The sequence below is a fragment of the Pipistrellus hanaki genome (assembly GCF_964339955.1).
Source record: "Pipistrellus hanaki genome assembly, chromosome: 6".
Classification (NCBI taxonomy): Eukaryota; Metazoa; Chordata; class Mammalia; order Chiroptera; family Vespertilionidae; genus Pipistrellus; species Pipistrellus hanaki.
In genome coordinates, this window is record NC_140508.1 from 55,310,530 (window position 1) to 55,328,210 (window position 17,681).

Below are 17,681 nucleotides of genomic sequence, written 5' to 3' on the forward strand. Positions count from 1 at the left end.
TAAATGCCAAGATTTCAATGGCTTTCATGTCTTTTATTTTCAATGAGGAATTACTGGTATTAAATAGATTTAGGAATAAGAGGCCCAAGTTTTGGCACTTTGGAGGAAAATTGTCCTAGCAATAATTCTTTGCTTTTCTAAGAGAATATTTGTGAATGATCACTAGCCTTCTGCATGTCATTTAATATAAAACAGCCCTTTGGTTGTTAAATTATAATCAGTATTTACAGAGAATAGCTTAATTGGCTAACTTTTAAAAAGCAGAATTGCAAAATAATTAACAAATAGTTTATCAAGTACCTACTCTATATATCAGATGCAGTGGGGTATATAAAAGTGTTAGACTATGGTCTCTGCACTCTCAAAACTTACCAAGGAACTACCTAAGGAAATAAAATAATTATTGATGGGCTAAATAACAGCAACTAAGAAAAAGCTGGGAGAAGAGGGGGATCATTTTGAGCTGAAGTTTCTCACTATTCCATCTACTTTAACAAGTGCAAGGGAATAACAAAAGCAAAGGACATTAAGTACATTAAAGAAGTTGGAATAAGAACGTGACCCTGATTCAATTAATTTCAAAGCTTGTTATAGGACATAATAGTATTGTGCTCTAGGAACATAAGCTCAGAAATTAGAATGCTTTGACATTTACTGATAAGAGTACCCTTAGGCAAATCCGTTTCCCTTGCTAACCTCAGTCTCTTTCTTCGTAAATGGAAGATGATAATAGAACCTATCCTATCCTATATTCCTGTATTCATGGAATCACACACATTTTTAGATGAGATATTACTTGTAAAGCACTTGGCAAAAATAAATGTTCAGTGAATGTTATACATTTTTGTTACCTTTAATATAACCCTGAGCTCTTTTACAGCCTTTGTGTGAAAAGGGCAATATATAATATTCTGATTAGATCATGGTATAATCTGTCACATTATAATAATGTATTTTAAATTTGGTTACTTTTCCATTCTTTCGTTGTTTCAAATATAAAATAGATATATAAAAACAATTAAGTGCACTTATCTCTAACCTGATATAAAATAACTATTTCTAATGGAATCATCTTTTTCTCGCAAATATTTCTAATAAATAAGTATAATTAAACAGTAGTGATAATTACTATAAAATACCTTGATAGAATTAGTCTAGAATTTCTGTTATGTACAAACTCGTTAAAATGTTAAAGGTTGACCAACTGAATTCTGTGTTCTTTTGCTATTTATTAAATTCTAGTACCATAATTTTTTAGTTTGATGAGAATTGTAATTGGACTTACCACTAGAATTAAGTACCCCACCAACTAAATTTGGACAATATTATTGAAATTATTATGGGTGTTTTACCAAAAAGTTTATCAGAATATTGTACTGAGAAAACAAATAAAATGCTTGTCTCTTATTCTTTATATCTAGTTGATTCTGCCTGCATTCCTTATTTATTTATCTTCTATTCTTATCTTCTGTGAGTAATAGGACACTTCTGTACTTTTGCTTGCTCTTTCTTGTGTAAATCATGGCTCTGATTTGTTCTACTTGCTGCATAATTTTTTTTTTTGCTAAGTATTTTTATATGAATGTTAAATGATATTTATAGTCTTCTGTATCATATCCCATTTAAGCTGCAGTCCATTCCAGTCTTGCCTGGCTCTTAAGGTTATTGTTGTTATTTCATACTTTTGTAATTGAGTACTAAATGTTAATTTTACGGGAAAAGTGGCTTGGAATTTTTTTCTGCAATCTTTGTATGGCCATTAAAATTGATTTGTGTGATTGAAGCATGAAAGAGCAAATTATAGCACTTATTCATTTAGCTGTGTTCAAATGCCTGTTGCTGCATGCTGTCAGACAAATTGTTAATAGCTTTTCTTTTTGTTATAATTTAAGACTGAATATTATATATTATTTTTCTCCTAGAGTCAAGAATTGAAGGTTGGCTTTCAATACCAAATAGAGGAAATATCAAACGATATGGCTGGAAGAAACAGGTATAATATGCCTCATAGTTTTCCATTTGATATTTTGTTATACATTTACTTTTAAGTGTAGAACTTGTATTAACTGCCCTATTATTAGCATTGATTTTAGATCAATCTATATATACAAAAGCTTAAGCAATTGTTACAACTGGAACAACCGGTCGACCACTCACTATGACGCACACTAACCACCAGGGGGCAGACGGACAATGCAAAAGCCGCTCCTGGTGGTCAGCCCATTCCCACAGGGGGTGTGCCCACTCAGTCAGAAGCCTGGATCATAGTTGGCAAGCGCAACTGTGGCAGTGGGAGCCTCTCCTGACTCTGCAGGCAGCGGCAGGCTCAATGGGCTAGGATGAGAGTGAGCAGTGTGGCACTGGCTCGGGTTCTTCCCTGTCTGCCTGTGGCTCAGCGCACTGCTACATCTCACAGGGGATGTCCAACTGCCAGTTTAGGCCCAATACCCGCAGGCCTGGCCTTCAACCGGCAGTCGGACTTCCCCTGAGGGGTCCTGGATTGCGAAAGGGTGCAGGCCAGCCTGAGGGGACTCTCCCTTCCATGCACAAATCTGTGTACTGGGCCTCTAGAGTAATATAATTTACTAGTAATGGCAGGTATGCCTATTACTTTCAACCAAGTTAATGTTGATCTTATTATGCCTCTTCCCTCTTTTCTCATTTCAGTATGTTGTGGTAAGCAGCAAGAAAATTTTATTTTATAACGATGAACAAGATAAGGAACAATCCAATCCATCTATGGTATTAGACATAGAGTAAGTTGCTTTTGATTGAATTTTAAGTCAATTGAGTGTTAACTTATGATAATTATTTTAATTTTATTTTTTTAATAATTTTTCATTGTTGGAAGTATTACATATATAATCAATTATTTTTAGACTTACAATTTAGTTTATATTTTATTGAAACAATGTTACACACTTTTCTTTTTTTCTTATATTTAAATAATAACTTTAGCTGAGACCGGTTTGGCTCAATGGATAGAGCGTCGGCTTGGGGACTGAAGGATCCCAGGTTCGATTCCGGTCAAGGGCATGTACTACCTTGGTTGTGGGCATATCCCCAGTAGGGGGTGTGCAAGAGGCAGCTGATCGATGACTCTCTCTCATCGATGTTTCTAACTATCTCTCTCCCTTCCTCTCTGTACAAAATCAATAAAAAAATAAATAAATAAATAAATAAATAAATAACTTTGTATTAAATCTTAAACAAAATGTGAAAGGGAAAATTTTGCATAACTGTCTTATGTATTCTAAAGACAATATATGTTTTTCAATGATCACCCAAGGATATATTTATTGATTTTTAGAGAGAGAGGAGGATGGGAGAAAGAGAGAAACATCAATGTGAGAAACGTTGATTGGGTGCTACCCATACACCTTGCCCAGGAATTGAACCCACAACCTTTTGGTGTATGGGAAGATGCTGCAATTAAACCACCCAGACAGGGCACAATTTTCTAAAGTAAGATTTAATGTAAAGTTTTTATTTCAGTGTTTATTGGTTCTAAGTTCAGAAGACATCTCAAAATGTATATGATTATGTGGTCATTTTAAAAAAGGAAATACTATAAATGTATCTCTTATTTTCTAATAACAGATCAAAGAGGCCTTAATAAGCTTGGGGTTTTTTTCCTTGTATTCATTCTAAAGTCATTTCCCAGCACTGCTTCCTATATTACAACAGGTGCTATAGATTATATAAAGAAGATCTGTGAAATATGCCTTTGGTATTTTAATGGGGATTGCATTGAATCTATAGATTGCTTTGGGTAATATGGACATTTTAATGATGTTGATTCTACCAATTCATGAACATGGTGTATTCTTCCATTTGTTTATGTTTTCCTCTATCTCTGTTTTCAATCTCCTGTAGTTTTCTGAGTACAGATCTTTTACCTCCTTAGTTAAGTTTATTCCTAGGTATCTTAATTTTTTGTTATAATGGTAAGTGGGATTGCTTTTTAGTTTTTCTTTCTGTAAGTTCATTATTGGTGTATAAAAAAGTCATAGATTTTGGAGTGTTAATTTTGTATCCTGCTACATTGCCAAATTTATTTATTAGTTGTAGTAGTTTTCTGATGGAGTCTTTAGGGTTTTCTATGTACAATATGTCATCTATGAGTAATGACAGTTTTACTTTTTCTTTTCCAGTTTGGATGCCTTTTATTTCTTCTTGTCTAATTGCTATGGTTAGCACTTCCAATACTATATCAAACAGGAGTGATTAGAGTGGGCATTCCTGTCTTGTTCCTGTTCTTAGGTGAAATAGTTTTAGTTTTTGCCCATTGAGTATAATGTTGGCTATAGGTTTCTCATATAAAGCTTTTATTATGTTGAGGTATGATCCCTCTATTCCACTTTGCTGAGGGTTTTTATCAAGAAAGGGTGTTAGATTTTGTCAAATGCTTTTTCTGCATCAATTGATATGATTATGTGATTTTTATCTCTCAGTTTGTTTATGTGTTGTATCACGTTTATTTATTTGCAGATATTGTACTATCCTTGCATCCCCAGAATAAATCCCATTTGGTAAAGATGTATAATCTTTCTAATGTAATGCTGGATCCGATTTGCTAGAATTTTGTTGAGGATTTTAGCATCTATGTTCATCAGGCCTGTAATTCTCTTTCTTTGTAGTGTCTTTATCCAGTTTTGGAATTAGGATAATGCTGGCTTCATAGATTAAGGTAGTTCTGTATTTAAGTTTAAAGACTAAAGGTAAAACATAAGCAACAAAATGTAAATTTAAAGTGTAGTGGGTGTTTTCAAGAAAAACAAACTTAAAATGAAGTATTGCCATTGGAATTAAACATTTGTGGAGCCATTTATACTTAGAATGTAAAAGAACTGAACAAATACCAGAGTGCTGGTATTTCATTTCCTTTTTTAAGAAAAAGCATTAGTGCCGGGGCCGGTTTGGCTCAGTGGTAGAGCGTCGGACTGCGGACTGAAAGGTCCCGGGTTCGATTCCAGTCAAGGGCATGTGCATTGGTTGTGGGCACATCCCCCGTGGGGGGTGTGTAGGAGGCGGCTGGTCGATGTTTCTCTCTCATCGACGTTTCTAACTCTCTCTCTCTCTCTCCTTTCCCCCTCTCTGTAAAATATCAATAAAATATATTAAAAAAAAAAAAAAGCATTAGTTTTGAAAATTTAAATGACCATGTAAATGGAATAATACATAAACAATATAAGAGGCATCATCTTTCAACTAAGTTACTTTTTAGATCAATGAGAGGTAATTTCTGTTTTAACTTTTTATTGAGGTATGATTTTTGTATATTAAAATGCGTGCATCTTAAATGATCTGTTCAGTGACTTTTATAAACCCCCATGTAATAACCATTTAAGACAAGATAAAGTAAAACATTTCCATTATCCTAGAAATCTCACCTTTGCCCCTTCTTAGAAGGAAAAAAATCTGGCCTTAGCCGGTGTCACTTACTCGGTTGAGCATAGACCCAGGCACCAAAAGGTCACCCGTCTGATACCCGGTCAGGGCACATGCCATATTGTGGACTCTATCCCTAATGGGTGGGGGATGCAGGAGGTAGCAGATCAATGTTTCTCCCTCACATTGATGTATCTCTCTATCTCTCTCCTTCTCTTTTCCTTTCTCTAAAATAAAGAAAAACACGTTTTTAAAAAATCTGAATTCTAGCCACGCCATTGTGGCTCAGTGGTTGAGCATCGACCCATGAACCAAAAGGGTTCTGGTTGGATTTCCAGTCAAGGCACATGCCCAGTTTGTGGGCTCAATCTCCAGTAGGGGGTGTGCAAGAGGCATCCAATCAATGATGTTTCTCTCTTATTGATGTTTTATCCCTCTCCCTTCCTCTCTTTCTAAAAATTAAAAAAAAAAAAAAATTTTAAATCTAAATTCTATCACTAAAATTAATTTTGCCTAGTCTACAACAATATAAATGGAATTATACAGTGTATACTCTTTTCCATCTGGCTTTTTTTGCTCAGCATAGTGTTTTACTATGTGTAGCAATTTCTGTTGGTTTTGTTTGTTTGTTTGTTTGTTTTTGTTTTGTTTTTTAATTTCAGAATAGTATTCTGTTGGAAGAATATATCTCAATTTTTTCATCCATTGTTCTGTTGACAGACATTTGAGTTGCTTCCAGTTTGGGACTATTAGAAATTAGACTGATAAGAACATTCCTTTTAGGAACTTTAGGAGTGGATTTCTGTGTCATAGAGGAGAACTGTGTTTAATCTTTAAAAAATCTACCAAATTATTTTCAAAAATGTTTACCCTATATTTTTACTAGTTTACCCTAAATGTTTACTAATAATATGGGTTTCAGTTGCTCCACATTCTCACCAGCATTTGGTGTTGTCAGTCTTTGATTTTTTCTTTTTCTAATTAATATGAAATGCTATCTCATTGTTTTAATTTGTATTTTTCTCGTGACTAATTATGCCAAGAATCTTTTTATATGTTTATTGGCCATTTGTATATATTTTCGTGTTTCCAAGTCTTTTGACAATTTTTTAATTATGTGCTTATTTTTTTACTACTGATTTATAGAAGTTCTGTATATATTATGGATACAAATTCAATGACAGAAATATGTAGTGTAAATATTTCCCTGTGCATAGCTTGCCTGTTCATTTCCTTTACAGTATCTTTAAACAGAGACCATATAGCAAGTTTTTTAAAAGTGTTTTTTAATCTGTCCAAGAAATTTTTGCCTAACCAAAGATTGTTGAAGGTGTTCTTTGTTTCCTTCTAGGAAACTTATTGTTCTAGGTTTTACAATTAAGTTATGATTAATCTAAAATTTAAGAGGTTCTGGTTGTTGTTTTTTTCATATGAGTATCTGGTTGTTCCAACACTATTTATTTTTATATATTGATCTTGAATTTTTTAATCTTGTTATTCACTTATTTTTATAGTTTTTTTTTATTCCACAGGGATTTTCTACATATATAATCATATCATCTCCAAATAATAATAGTTTTACTTCTTTCTTTTCAATCTGTATGCCCTTATCACATGTATAGATTCTTATGACCATCAACACAGTCAATATACAGAACAGTTCCATCACAGGGATTCCTCACGTTACCCTTTATAGCCACAAGAAGCTCCTTTTCTTCATCCCTCCCTAGTTCCTGGCAATCACTAATATGTTCTCCATCTCTCTGATTTTATCATTGCAAGGATGTTATATAAATGGAATAAAATACTATATAAACCTCAGGGGTTTTTTTCTTTCAGTTATTGAATAGTTTAATATTCCATGGTTTGAATGTACCACCATTTGTTTAACAATTCATTTGGGTTGTTTCCAGTTTTGGCTATTGTAGATAAAGCTCCTGTGAACATTCCTATGTAGATTTTCATATAGATATAAAATTTTCTTTGGAGTAAAGACCCAGGAATGCAATTGCTACCTTCTTTTTCAGAGTGGCTCTGCAATTTTACATTTCTACCACAATTGCATGAGGGATCTAGTTTCTCTACATGCTCATCAGCATTTGATTTGTTAGTATTTTTATTTTTCAAATTCTTATAGGTGTATAGTGATTCTGTGATTTTAAGTTATATTTTTCTAATGACTAATTTCTCTTCAAGAAATGTTTGTTTATACTTTTTAATGAGTTTTTTATGATGGATTTTATCATATTTGTTTCCATTTTAGTAAATTGTTTCATGTTCGACCTGTAACCCAAGGAGATGTGTATAGAGCTGAAACTGAAGAAATTCCTAAAATATTTCAGGTAAAAATATAAAATTATAGTTTCAGAAGATCTTTTACCTAAGTACTAAATACTTTTTTTGAGGTAAATATTTAATCACCAATGCTTTTATACATTTGAAATTTGTATGTACAGATACAAATCTTTTTTATCTTCTTTCTTTTATCATTCCTGAATAGATACTTTATGCAAATGAAGGTGAATGTAGAAAAGATGTAGAGATGGAACCAGTACAACAAGCTGAAAAAACTAATTTTCAGAATCACAAAGGCCATGAGTTCATTCCTACACTCTACCACTTTCCTGCCAACTGTGAGGCCTGTGCCAAACCTCTCTGGCATGTTTTTAAGCCACCCCCTGCCCTAGAATGTCGAAGATGCCATGTTAAGTGCCACAGAGATCACTTAGATAAGAAAGAGGACCTAATTTCTCCATGTAAAGGTAAGGCATGAAAAATTTTACAACTTAAAACAAATTTAGAGCCCTCGCTGGTTTGGCTCAGTGGATAGAGCATAGGCCTATGGACAGAAAGGTCCCAGGTTTGATCCCAGTCAGGGGCACATGCCAGGATTGTGGGCTCAATCCCCAGTAGGGGGTGTACAGGAGGCAGCCGATCAATGATTCTCATCATGGATGTTTCAACCTCTCTCCCCCTATTCCTTCCTCTCTGAAATCAATAAAAATATATTTGAAAACACACACACACACACACACACACACACACACACACACACACAACATAAATTAGAGAATTACATCCCAATAACTTTTTCAAATGTAGCATTTTCTATACCAAGTTGAAAAAGTATAAGCTGTAAAATATATGTCTAAAGAACCTTTGTTGCAAGGTAATTTCTACCGCCATTGGTCTGGACCTTCTAATAAATACAGAACATGCTTAAATTTAAGGAAAAAAAGGTTATAAGAAGTAACATTTTGGTACGATGGGACAACATATAACTATCATTTTACAGTTATAGATTTGGCTTTGAACATAATGTCTTTAAAAGAGACATTTGTAAAAAAAAAAACAAAACTATATGTGAGCTATTCTACCCCTTGAATTTTTACCTCTGACTTTCCCCCCCCCCCCTCTTTTTATTGATTCAGATAGGAAGTGAGAGAGATAGAAACATCAGTGATGAGAGAGAATCATTGATTAGCTGCCTCCTGCATGCTCCAAACTGGGGATCAAGCCCCCAATCCAGGCATATCATATGCCCTGATCAGGAACTTAACTGTGACCTCCTGGTTTATAGGTTGACACTCAACCACTGGGCCATGCCAACCAGGCCTGATTTGTTTTCTTTTTATCTGGTTTTCACTGCCTGGACCAGCAAACTGTATCATAGACAAAATCTCTATTTTACCAGAGGTAGCTAGAGGGAAAGAATACAGAATATTGAATTTTAAGATAAGAAACTTGTGTTCTAAATACACATTTATTTGTTTCACTAATGCATTTATTGAATTTCTGATTTTACTTTGTTTTTCTTACTAGTTTATAACTAGTGTTGTTGTGGTTTTTTTGTGTTGTTTTTTTTTTTTTTTAAATTTCAGCCTTAATTATATTAAAGGGAAAGTGATACTATCCAAGCTTAATTAAGCATACATAGTAAATCTTTTCAGATTTTAAGAACTTAGAAAATGATGCATTTAATAGGGCTTTTTTAGATTTTATATGACTTTAATTATACTCTTTTTTTTCTTAACATAGTAAGTTATGATGTAACATCAGCAAGAGATATGCTGTTGTTAGCATGTTCTCAGGATGAACAAAAGAAATGGGTAACTCATTTAGTGAAAAAGATACCTAAGAATCCACCATCTGGTTTTGTTCGTGCATCCCCTCGAACACTTTCTACAAGATCCACTGCAAATCAGTCTTTCCGGAAAGTGGTTAAAAATACATCTGGAAAAACTAGGTAAGGATTGAAATGCTTACCTTTTTAACAATGTGAAAGTGATGAGTATCATATGTAACTAGGTATTTATATATGACTAGAAATGACTTTACAAATTAGTTTAATTGATTCCTGTTAAATAGTATTTTATATATCATATTTATTTACTTCCATGTCAAATTTTGTCTTTGGTTGGTATACATGGCACATATTTAGCCCATAATGGTTTTTGTTTTAGTAATTTTTTTATTATTGAAAGTATTACATATTTCTCCTATTTCCCCATTGACCCCCTCCAGCCCGCCCCAGCCTCCCGCCTTTCACCCCCAGGCCCTCACTGCCCTATTATCTGTGGCTATGGGTTATGCATATATGCATCCAGGTTCTTGGTTGATAACTTCCCACCTATAGCCCATAACATCTTAAAAATCTTGTGGTTTATCCCTTTTTTAATATAAACAGATTTATATAAAACTTTGATCATTTTTTATTTTTAACTATATTGACATAGTGGGCTTTTAAAAAAATCAAGTTCTCAGTAAGTTCTCTTTTTGACATGACTAAATGAGATTCAAAGGAATTAGATAACTTGAACAAGACTACATAGCTAACTAGAAATATAGTCAGGATTGGAACCCATTTTCATCTAATTCTAAAGCCTATGCTTTTTCTCCTTTACCAAATACCAACTTTTGCTGGACTGTAGTCCCTATATTAAGAGGGGCATTTGACTCTAAAAGTGAGACCTATTACAGATTTGCCTTTCTGTAGAATCCTATATCAATCCTCTCCTGTATAAGCTAAAAACTAGATCTGAAATTATTTAAACTTGCTTTTTATTGCTTTGTAAAATGTGTGTGTGTGTATACACATACATAAATATACATACATATACACATACTAGTATATGCACACATATATGCATATATATACATATTACTGGTAGTATATGCATATATATATGTGTGTGTGAGATATATATGTTTGAAATAGAGTAGAAGCAAAAAGGAGATATTAAGTGTATTTTTCCTTTTTCTTGTCTTTCAAGTTTTGTGTGTTAGTTATTAGATATAAAAATAATGTAATTTACCTTTCCCTACAGCTGAGTACATTTTTAAAATTATTTTTCTTTTTTCCCCACCAACAGTTAACCGTGTGACCTAGCACCTTGTGGAATCATGTGGGATGCTACCTGATAAACCAGGCCTCTTTAACCATGCAGAACAGACAGGCTGTTCCTTTGACACAATATCACAGGCTTCAGGGTTAAGATTGCTGTTATTCTGTCCATGCTTTGGCACGAAAGCACACCAAGGGTTTTTTTGGTTTTTGTTTTTGTTTTTTTTATTGCGGGTTTGCCTACAGGTAGATTAGATTAATTATTACTATGTAATGCAAGTACAATTGGTGAAAAGCTTAGCTAGATATATATTTTTTAAAAAGGTGCTGCCTTTTTGAATTTCTAAGAAAATGCCTGTCAATCATGATAGAACACAGTTTCCTCAGATGAGTAAGAGGAAGGGATTTCACTTTTAAGTGGAATGGCCATCACTATCAAGATCAGCTCATGGAAGGAGTAAAGAAAATATCTCAAAATGAGACAACTGCAATTTTTTTTAATGACTTCAGTTTTTGTGCTCTTGCAAGACTATACAAAACTATTTTAAGAAAGCAGTGACTTCACTTGACTTCAGTGCCCTCACTGTAGAATTTAAAGCCTTATTGTTGATTGCCGTGGTGGACTTATGGAGAATAATTATCTTACATTATGCTTTACAAAATACTGTATGTGTTTCAGCAAATTTGTAGATTGGTGAATGGGAGAAGGCAAAAAAAATATTACACTTAATCTATGCATTTTTGCCAAGCCATATTGAGTTATTTTACTACTAGAGACTTTAGGAACTAACTGTAAAAAAGAACCAAGTTTAAAAACATTTTGTGGGGTACATCATTTCTGTAATTGTATAATGTATTTCTTTATGGTTTTAAATGATAAAGACATTAAGTTAACAAACATATAAGAAATGTATGCACTGTTTGAAATGTAAATTATTCTTAGAACACTTCAATGAGCATTGCATTGAGCTTTTAGTGCCTTAATTTGAGAGAATTATTTTACTGCCATGTCTAAATATAGAAGTTTCAAAAAACATATTTTCAAAAAAATTATGTCAGTGAGTTTTTCATTGATATTTGGTTTAATTTTAAATATTTAGAGGTTTGTTGGACTTTCATAAATTAAGTACAATCTTTGCATCAGACTACATGCTAAAATAATGAATGACTTTATAAAACTGCAAAACATGTAGAGGGTTGCACCAATATAAAAGAAAATTATGGCAATACATCTGTGATGTTTTCCAGTTAACATAGGAATTTACCAGATAAATACTGATAAGCTCTTGTGCAATAGCAAGAGTAGATTTGTATGGGCAGTATGATTTATTGTTTATTTTTTTAACCAAATACCTCCTCAGTAATTTATAATGGCTTTGCAGTAATGTGTATCAAATAAGCACTGGAAAACTGATTCGTCTCTAGGATGATATGCATGTTTCAAGTGGTATTGAAAGCCGCACTGATGGATATGTAATAATAAACATATCTGTTATTAATATGCTAATGACTCTGTGCTCATTTAATGAGAAATAAAAGTAATTTATGGATGGATACCTTTAATAATGGCTGTATGGTGTTTTCTCCTGGCTGAAATGAATAGAAATTATGCTATAAATTAGTTTCTGACTATATACAAATGTTTGTTCAATTCCACAATTAGATTAAAGTGAGTTTTTAAAAGATAGAACCTGCCAAAACCGGTTTGGCTCAGTGGTAGAGCGTCGGTCTGCTGACTGAAAGGTCCCGGGTTCGATTCCGGTCAAGAGCATGTACCTTGGTTGCGGGCACATCACTGGTAGGGGGTGTGCAAGAGGCAGCTGGTCGATGTTTCTCTCTCATCGACATTTCTAGCTATCTCTCTCCCTTCTTCTCTGTAAAATATCAATAAAATATATTATAAATAAATAAATAAACAAACAAATAAATAAATAAAAGATAGAACCTGCCTGGGTTCTAAAAGAAGAATGGCTACAGTTGAAATGAAAAGTTGACTAATATCTTTGTAGGGGTGGAGAACCTTATTTCTGCCAAGGGTATCATTCCAGGCTATACAAAACAATCAACTGAAAAATTAGCCTGCTATATTTGGTCAAACATTTCATTAACTCACCCTAATGCCTTAGCAGGGCCAGACCAAACCATTTGGCCTGGCTTTCACAGCTCTCGGGCCAGACAGTCCCCATTCCTGGTCTATTGGGAAACCATTTTACCTGGGTCTCTTACATTTCTCATATCTTACGGTCAGAGAGAGACTCTAGCAGCTTTTTTTCCAGAATCTTTACCAAGGAGTTATGCATAGTGAACAACCATGGAAGATATTGTGTCTCCTCAAGAGGAAGGCAGGTATGTCTACCATCCGGCATATTAAAGATAATGTTCCCTCCAGATCTGCAAAAGTTGGGCAGATTTGCTTGAACTCTTTACAAAAGATTCAGGTACCCTAAACTGGGTTCCTCGGCTGTAATGTAAACCCACGGTATGTTCAGGGTCCCACCTGAGCCACTTTGCATTGCTCCCATAGGACTTGGAGGGGCAAAGGGAACTGACAAAAACATGAAGCTCATGCTGCTTGTACTGTTAGTGTCAAGTTGTTTGGCTGTGATCCAGGAGTCTCATGTCTTTCCCAGGATCCATGAAATGTAGGCAGGCTAACTTCGGTTTGTAAGTACAGTTAAATCTCAGACTCTTCATTGTTCTTGACATGTCCTTACCATCGTCTTAGAATCATTCACCTAATATAATAAAATAAAGTGTATTTTTTTAAATTAACATTTAGAGAGAGAGAGAGAGAGAGAGAAACATCAATTTGTTGCTCCACATTTGTTACACATTCACAGGTTGCTTCTTATATGTGCTCCAACCTGGGATCAAACCCACAACCTTGGCGTACGGGGACGATGGTCTCACCAATTGAGCTGCCCGGCCAGTCCTATTTAGAAATCTGCCTATTCTGCAGGGTCTGAAGATGATTCTGTTAGTTTCTGGAAGCGTTATTGTTTAAACTTGCACATTTAGATCTACAATCCATACAGAATTCATTTGTGTGTATGTGTGATGGAGAGGTTAAAGATTTTGTGTGTTTTTCTATTTATTTTCTCCATGTGAATATCCAATTGATCCTGCAGTATCTTATCAAAAAGACAATTCATCCTGAATCATAAATCAGATGACTAACCTATTTCTCTACTCTTGCCAATATTATACTGTTTTAATTACTGTATAATATTTTACTAGAGGCCCAATGCATGAAATTCCTCAGCCCACCCTGCACTCTCTCCAATATGGGACCCCTCAAGGGATGTCCGACATCCCTCTCACAATCCAGGACTGCTGGCTCCCAACCGCTCACCTGCCTGCCAGCCTGATCACTGCTAACCACTCCCTGACAGCCTGATTGATGCCTAACTGCTCCCCCGCCAGCCTGATTGCCCGTAACTGCCCTCTCCTGCTAGCCCTGGTCACCCCTAATTACCCTCCCTTGCCGGCCTGGTTCCCCCCCAACTGCCCTTCCTTGCAGGCCTGGTCCCCCAACTGCCCTCCCTTTTAGGCCTGGTATGCGGGCACATCACTGGTAGGGGGTGTGCAAGAGGCAGCTGGTCGATGAGAGAGAAACATCGACCAGCTGCCTCTTGCACACCCCCTTCCAACTGCCCTCCCCTGCTGACCTGATTGCCCACAACTGCCCTCTCCTGCCGGCCATATTGTGGTGGCCATCTTGTGTGCACATGGGGGCGGCCACATTGTATATTGGAGTGATGGTCAATTTGCATTTTACCTCTTTATTATATAGGATATCTGTAAATTCTCCAACTTCATAGTTCTTCCATATTGACTTGACTGTTCTTGCCTTTTACATTCCTATGTAAGTTTTCAAAATATCTTAATTTCTACCAAAGAAAGAAAAAGACTTCTAGGCTTATAATTGGGATTGTGTTCAATCTGTAGATCAATCTGGGGGGAATTGACATCTTTACAGTTTTGTTTTCCAGTCTATGACTAAGGTAAGTTATTGCATAGAAATAAAACTGACATTTGCAAATATAATTGTGTATGTAGAAGTCTAAAAGAAGTCACAAAGTGCTAGAATTACCGTATTTTTCGGACCATAAGACGCACTTTTTTCCCCCCAAAAGTGGGGGGAAAAAGTCCCTGCGTCTTATGGTCCAAATATAGCCTACACATATACTGTAAAAAAAAAAGTTTTTTTACTTGCCCGGCTCTGTGTGGTCTCTGTGTGCTTTCCCGGCTCTAAAATGGTTCTAAATGCTGCTGTTTACTTTACAGGGTTGATTACATGTGTTTATGACTGTGATGTTGGGTTTTAATGCACATAAAATATTTTAGGACACTATTTGTTTCAGAATCTTTTTTTCTTCATTTCCCTTCTCTAAAAACTGGTGCGTCTTATGGTCCGGTGCGTCTTATGGTCCGAAAAATACGGTAAGTGAATTTTCAAAGGCCTCTGGATACAAAATAATATACAAAATTACTTTGTTTTCCTGTTTACTGGCAACAACTGGAAAGGGAAACTTTATAATACCATTTACATTTAAATAAACAAAATTCACTGAAAGATGTGTACAATATCCACTAAGAAAATTATGAAACATTCAGAAAAATTAAAGACCTACATATAAATAATTTTTTTAGGTAGAACATTTTCACATAAAATTACTAAAATAAATGGATATATTCTAAGGACCTAATGAGATTTTAGCTTTCTTTTTTTTTTTTTTTTTTTAATAATACCTATATGTTTTTTATTTATTTCAGAGAGGAAGGGGAAAGGGGAGAGAGATTGAAACATCAATGAGAGAGAATCATTGATTGGCTGCCTCTTCTACACCTTCCACTGGGGATCAAGCCCACAATCTGGGCATGTGCCCTTGGCCAGAATAGAACCCAGGATCCTTTGCCCCAAGCCAATGCTCTAACCACTGAGCCAAATCGGCCAGGGCAGAACCTTTCTTTTTAACTTACACTTGAAAATATTAATCACATTGTTTTATATCTATGATTTTTATTAAATCACTTTCTAGTTGAATAATATGTGTGCATAAAGCTGTACTCAGTGCTTATGGTATGTTTATTCCAACCTTTTATCCTTTTTAAAAACTTTATATTGATTTGGGGAGAGAGAAACATCAGTTTGTAGCTCCATTTATTTATGCATTCTTTGGTTGCTTCTTGTATGTGCCCTGATCAGGGATCGAACCTAAAACCTTGATATAGCCATAACACTCTAACCAACTTAGCTACCCATCCAGGGCTTCCACTCTTTTCTGCTTTTAACATTTTTTTTTTTTTTTTTTTTTATAATAAGCTCTATGCTCATTGTAAGAAGTTGAAGAATTGCAAAAGTACAAATGGTAATTGAAGGCTTCCCTAAACCCCATCCCACCCTACCCTACCAGTTCCTTAACAACCAATATTAACAGTTCAGTGTGTTTGCTAATGAATTATTTCCAAAGTATATGTAACTTGGATTTTTGTGAGGATAGGGAAAAACAAATACTAATTCTGCTTCACACATACAAAGCCTGTTTTTCAAATGGTAATGAATTGTTACATCACAACTAAAATATGACATTTTTTTCAAGCTATTGTTTCCCATAAAGTACTTTGAGATACTAGAGATATGGGGTGAGAGGGGAGGAAGGATGAAAATGTTTAGAAATAAACCATATGATTCAAAATTCTTAAATAGAGTAATAGTTGTTTAATCCTATAATATAGTTCCTTGTAGGTTTTCTTTTTTCCACCCCACCCAAGGATATGTTTAGTGATTTTAGAGAGAGAGAGGAACATCGATGGGTGCCTTCCATGCACACCCAGGGACTAAACCTGAAACCTAGTATATATGGTAACTGGGAGTTGAGCCCAAAACCTTTTGGTATATGGGACAATGATCCAACCAGTTGAGCTATCAGCCAGGGCTCTTGTAGGTTTCCATAAATTACTATATAGGCTGATTTGGCCATTAAATTGAATACAGTAGTTTATTTGCATTTCTATCGGGGTGGAAACTTGCATTTATTTAGACTAATTAAGATAAGTCTGCAACTTACAGCAAAGATGTATTTTTAGGCCCTGGCCAGTGTTGCTAAATCGTTAGAGCATGGGTCCAGAGCACCAGAGGGCCATGAGTTAAATTCTTGGTCAAGGGTATATACCTGGGTTGCAGGTTTGATTCCCAGCCCCGATTGGAGTGCCTATGGAAGACAACCAATTGATGTCTCTCACATAAATGTTTCTCCCTTATTCTTTCCCTCTATCTCTTCCTCTTCCTCCTTCCCTCCCCCTCTGTCTAAAAATCAGTGGAAAAAATATCCTAGGTGAGGATTAACAGCAGCAACAACAAAACTAATATTAGCTTAGCTGAGTAAAAGGAAATATTCTGGATCTTCTCCTTTGGCTAAATGGATGCTTCTTAGATCTGCTCCTCATTACATCTGGTCAAGATGACATTGATTCTATGTGATGTAAGCCTTGTTATACCTGTAACACATTTGCTAACTCAAATCAGACCATACACTCATTCAAAACATCTCACTTAACAAGAAGGACCATCTGAAATTAGGGATAAATGAGGTCAAGTATATAACTACCAAAAGAAAAAAAAGAAAACCTCAAAAATTATTTCTTTCCTGCATTATTACAACGAGATACCTTGAGATCAAAACTATTAAGAATGTTTCAAAGATAACATGACTTCATTGAGCTATATAAAAGTACTAGTGGCCCAGTGCACGAAATTTGTGCACAGTGGGGGGGAAGGATGTATGGTCTGCACCCTCTCCAATCTGGGACCCCTCGAGCGATGTACAACTGCCAGCAGTCGGACATCCCTCTCGCAATCTGGGACTGCTGTCTCCTAACGACTCTCCTGCCTGCCTGATTGCCCTTAACCACTCTGCCTGCCAGCCTGCTCACCCCCAGCTGC

The 17,681-nt window shown here is 35.2% G+C and overlaps 1 protein-coding gene across 2 annotated transcripts in view; it reads left to right on the forward strand.

Moving 5' to 3' along the window:
- The window catches only part of ROCK1 (Rho associated coiled-coil containing protein kinase 1), a 101,451-nt gene extending 89,209 nt beyond the window's left edge, over positions 1–12,242 (forward strand). For both annotated transcript variants that reach the window (XM_084888080.1, XM_084888081.1), the window contains exons 28-33: positions 1,923–1,993; positions 2,668–2,756; positions 7,655–7,733; positions 7,892–8,153; positions 9,430–9,637; positions 10,764–12,242. In XM_084888080.1, coding sequence (XP_084744206.1) covers positions 1,923–1,993; positions 2,668–2,756; positions 7,655–7,733; positions 7,892–8,153; positions 9,430–9,637; positions 10,764–10,767 — 713 coding nt within the window. In that variant the 3' untranslated portion in view covers positions 10,768–12,242. The remainder of the gene's footprint in view (positions 1–1,922; positions 1,994–2,667; positions 2,757–7,654; positions 7,734–7,891; positions 8,154–9,429; positions 9,638–10,763) is intronic.
- The last annotated feature ends 5,439 nt before the right edge of the window (positions 12,243–17,681 follow it).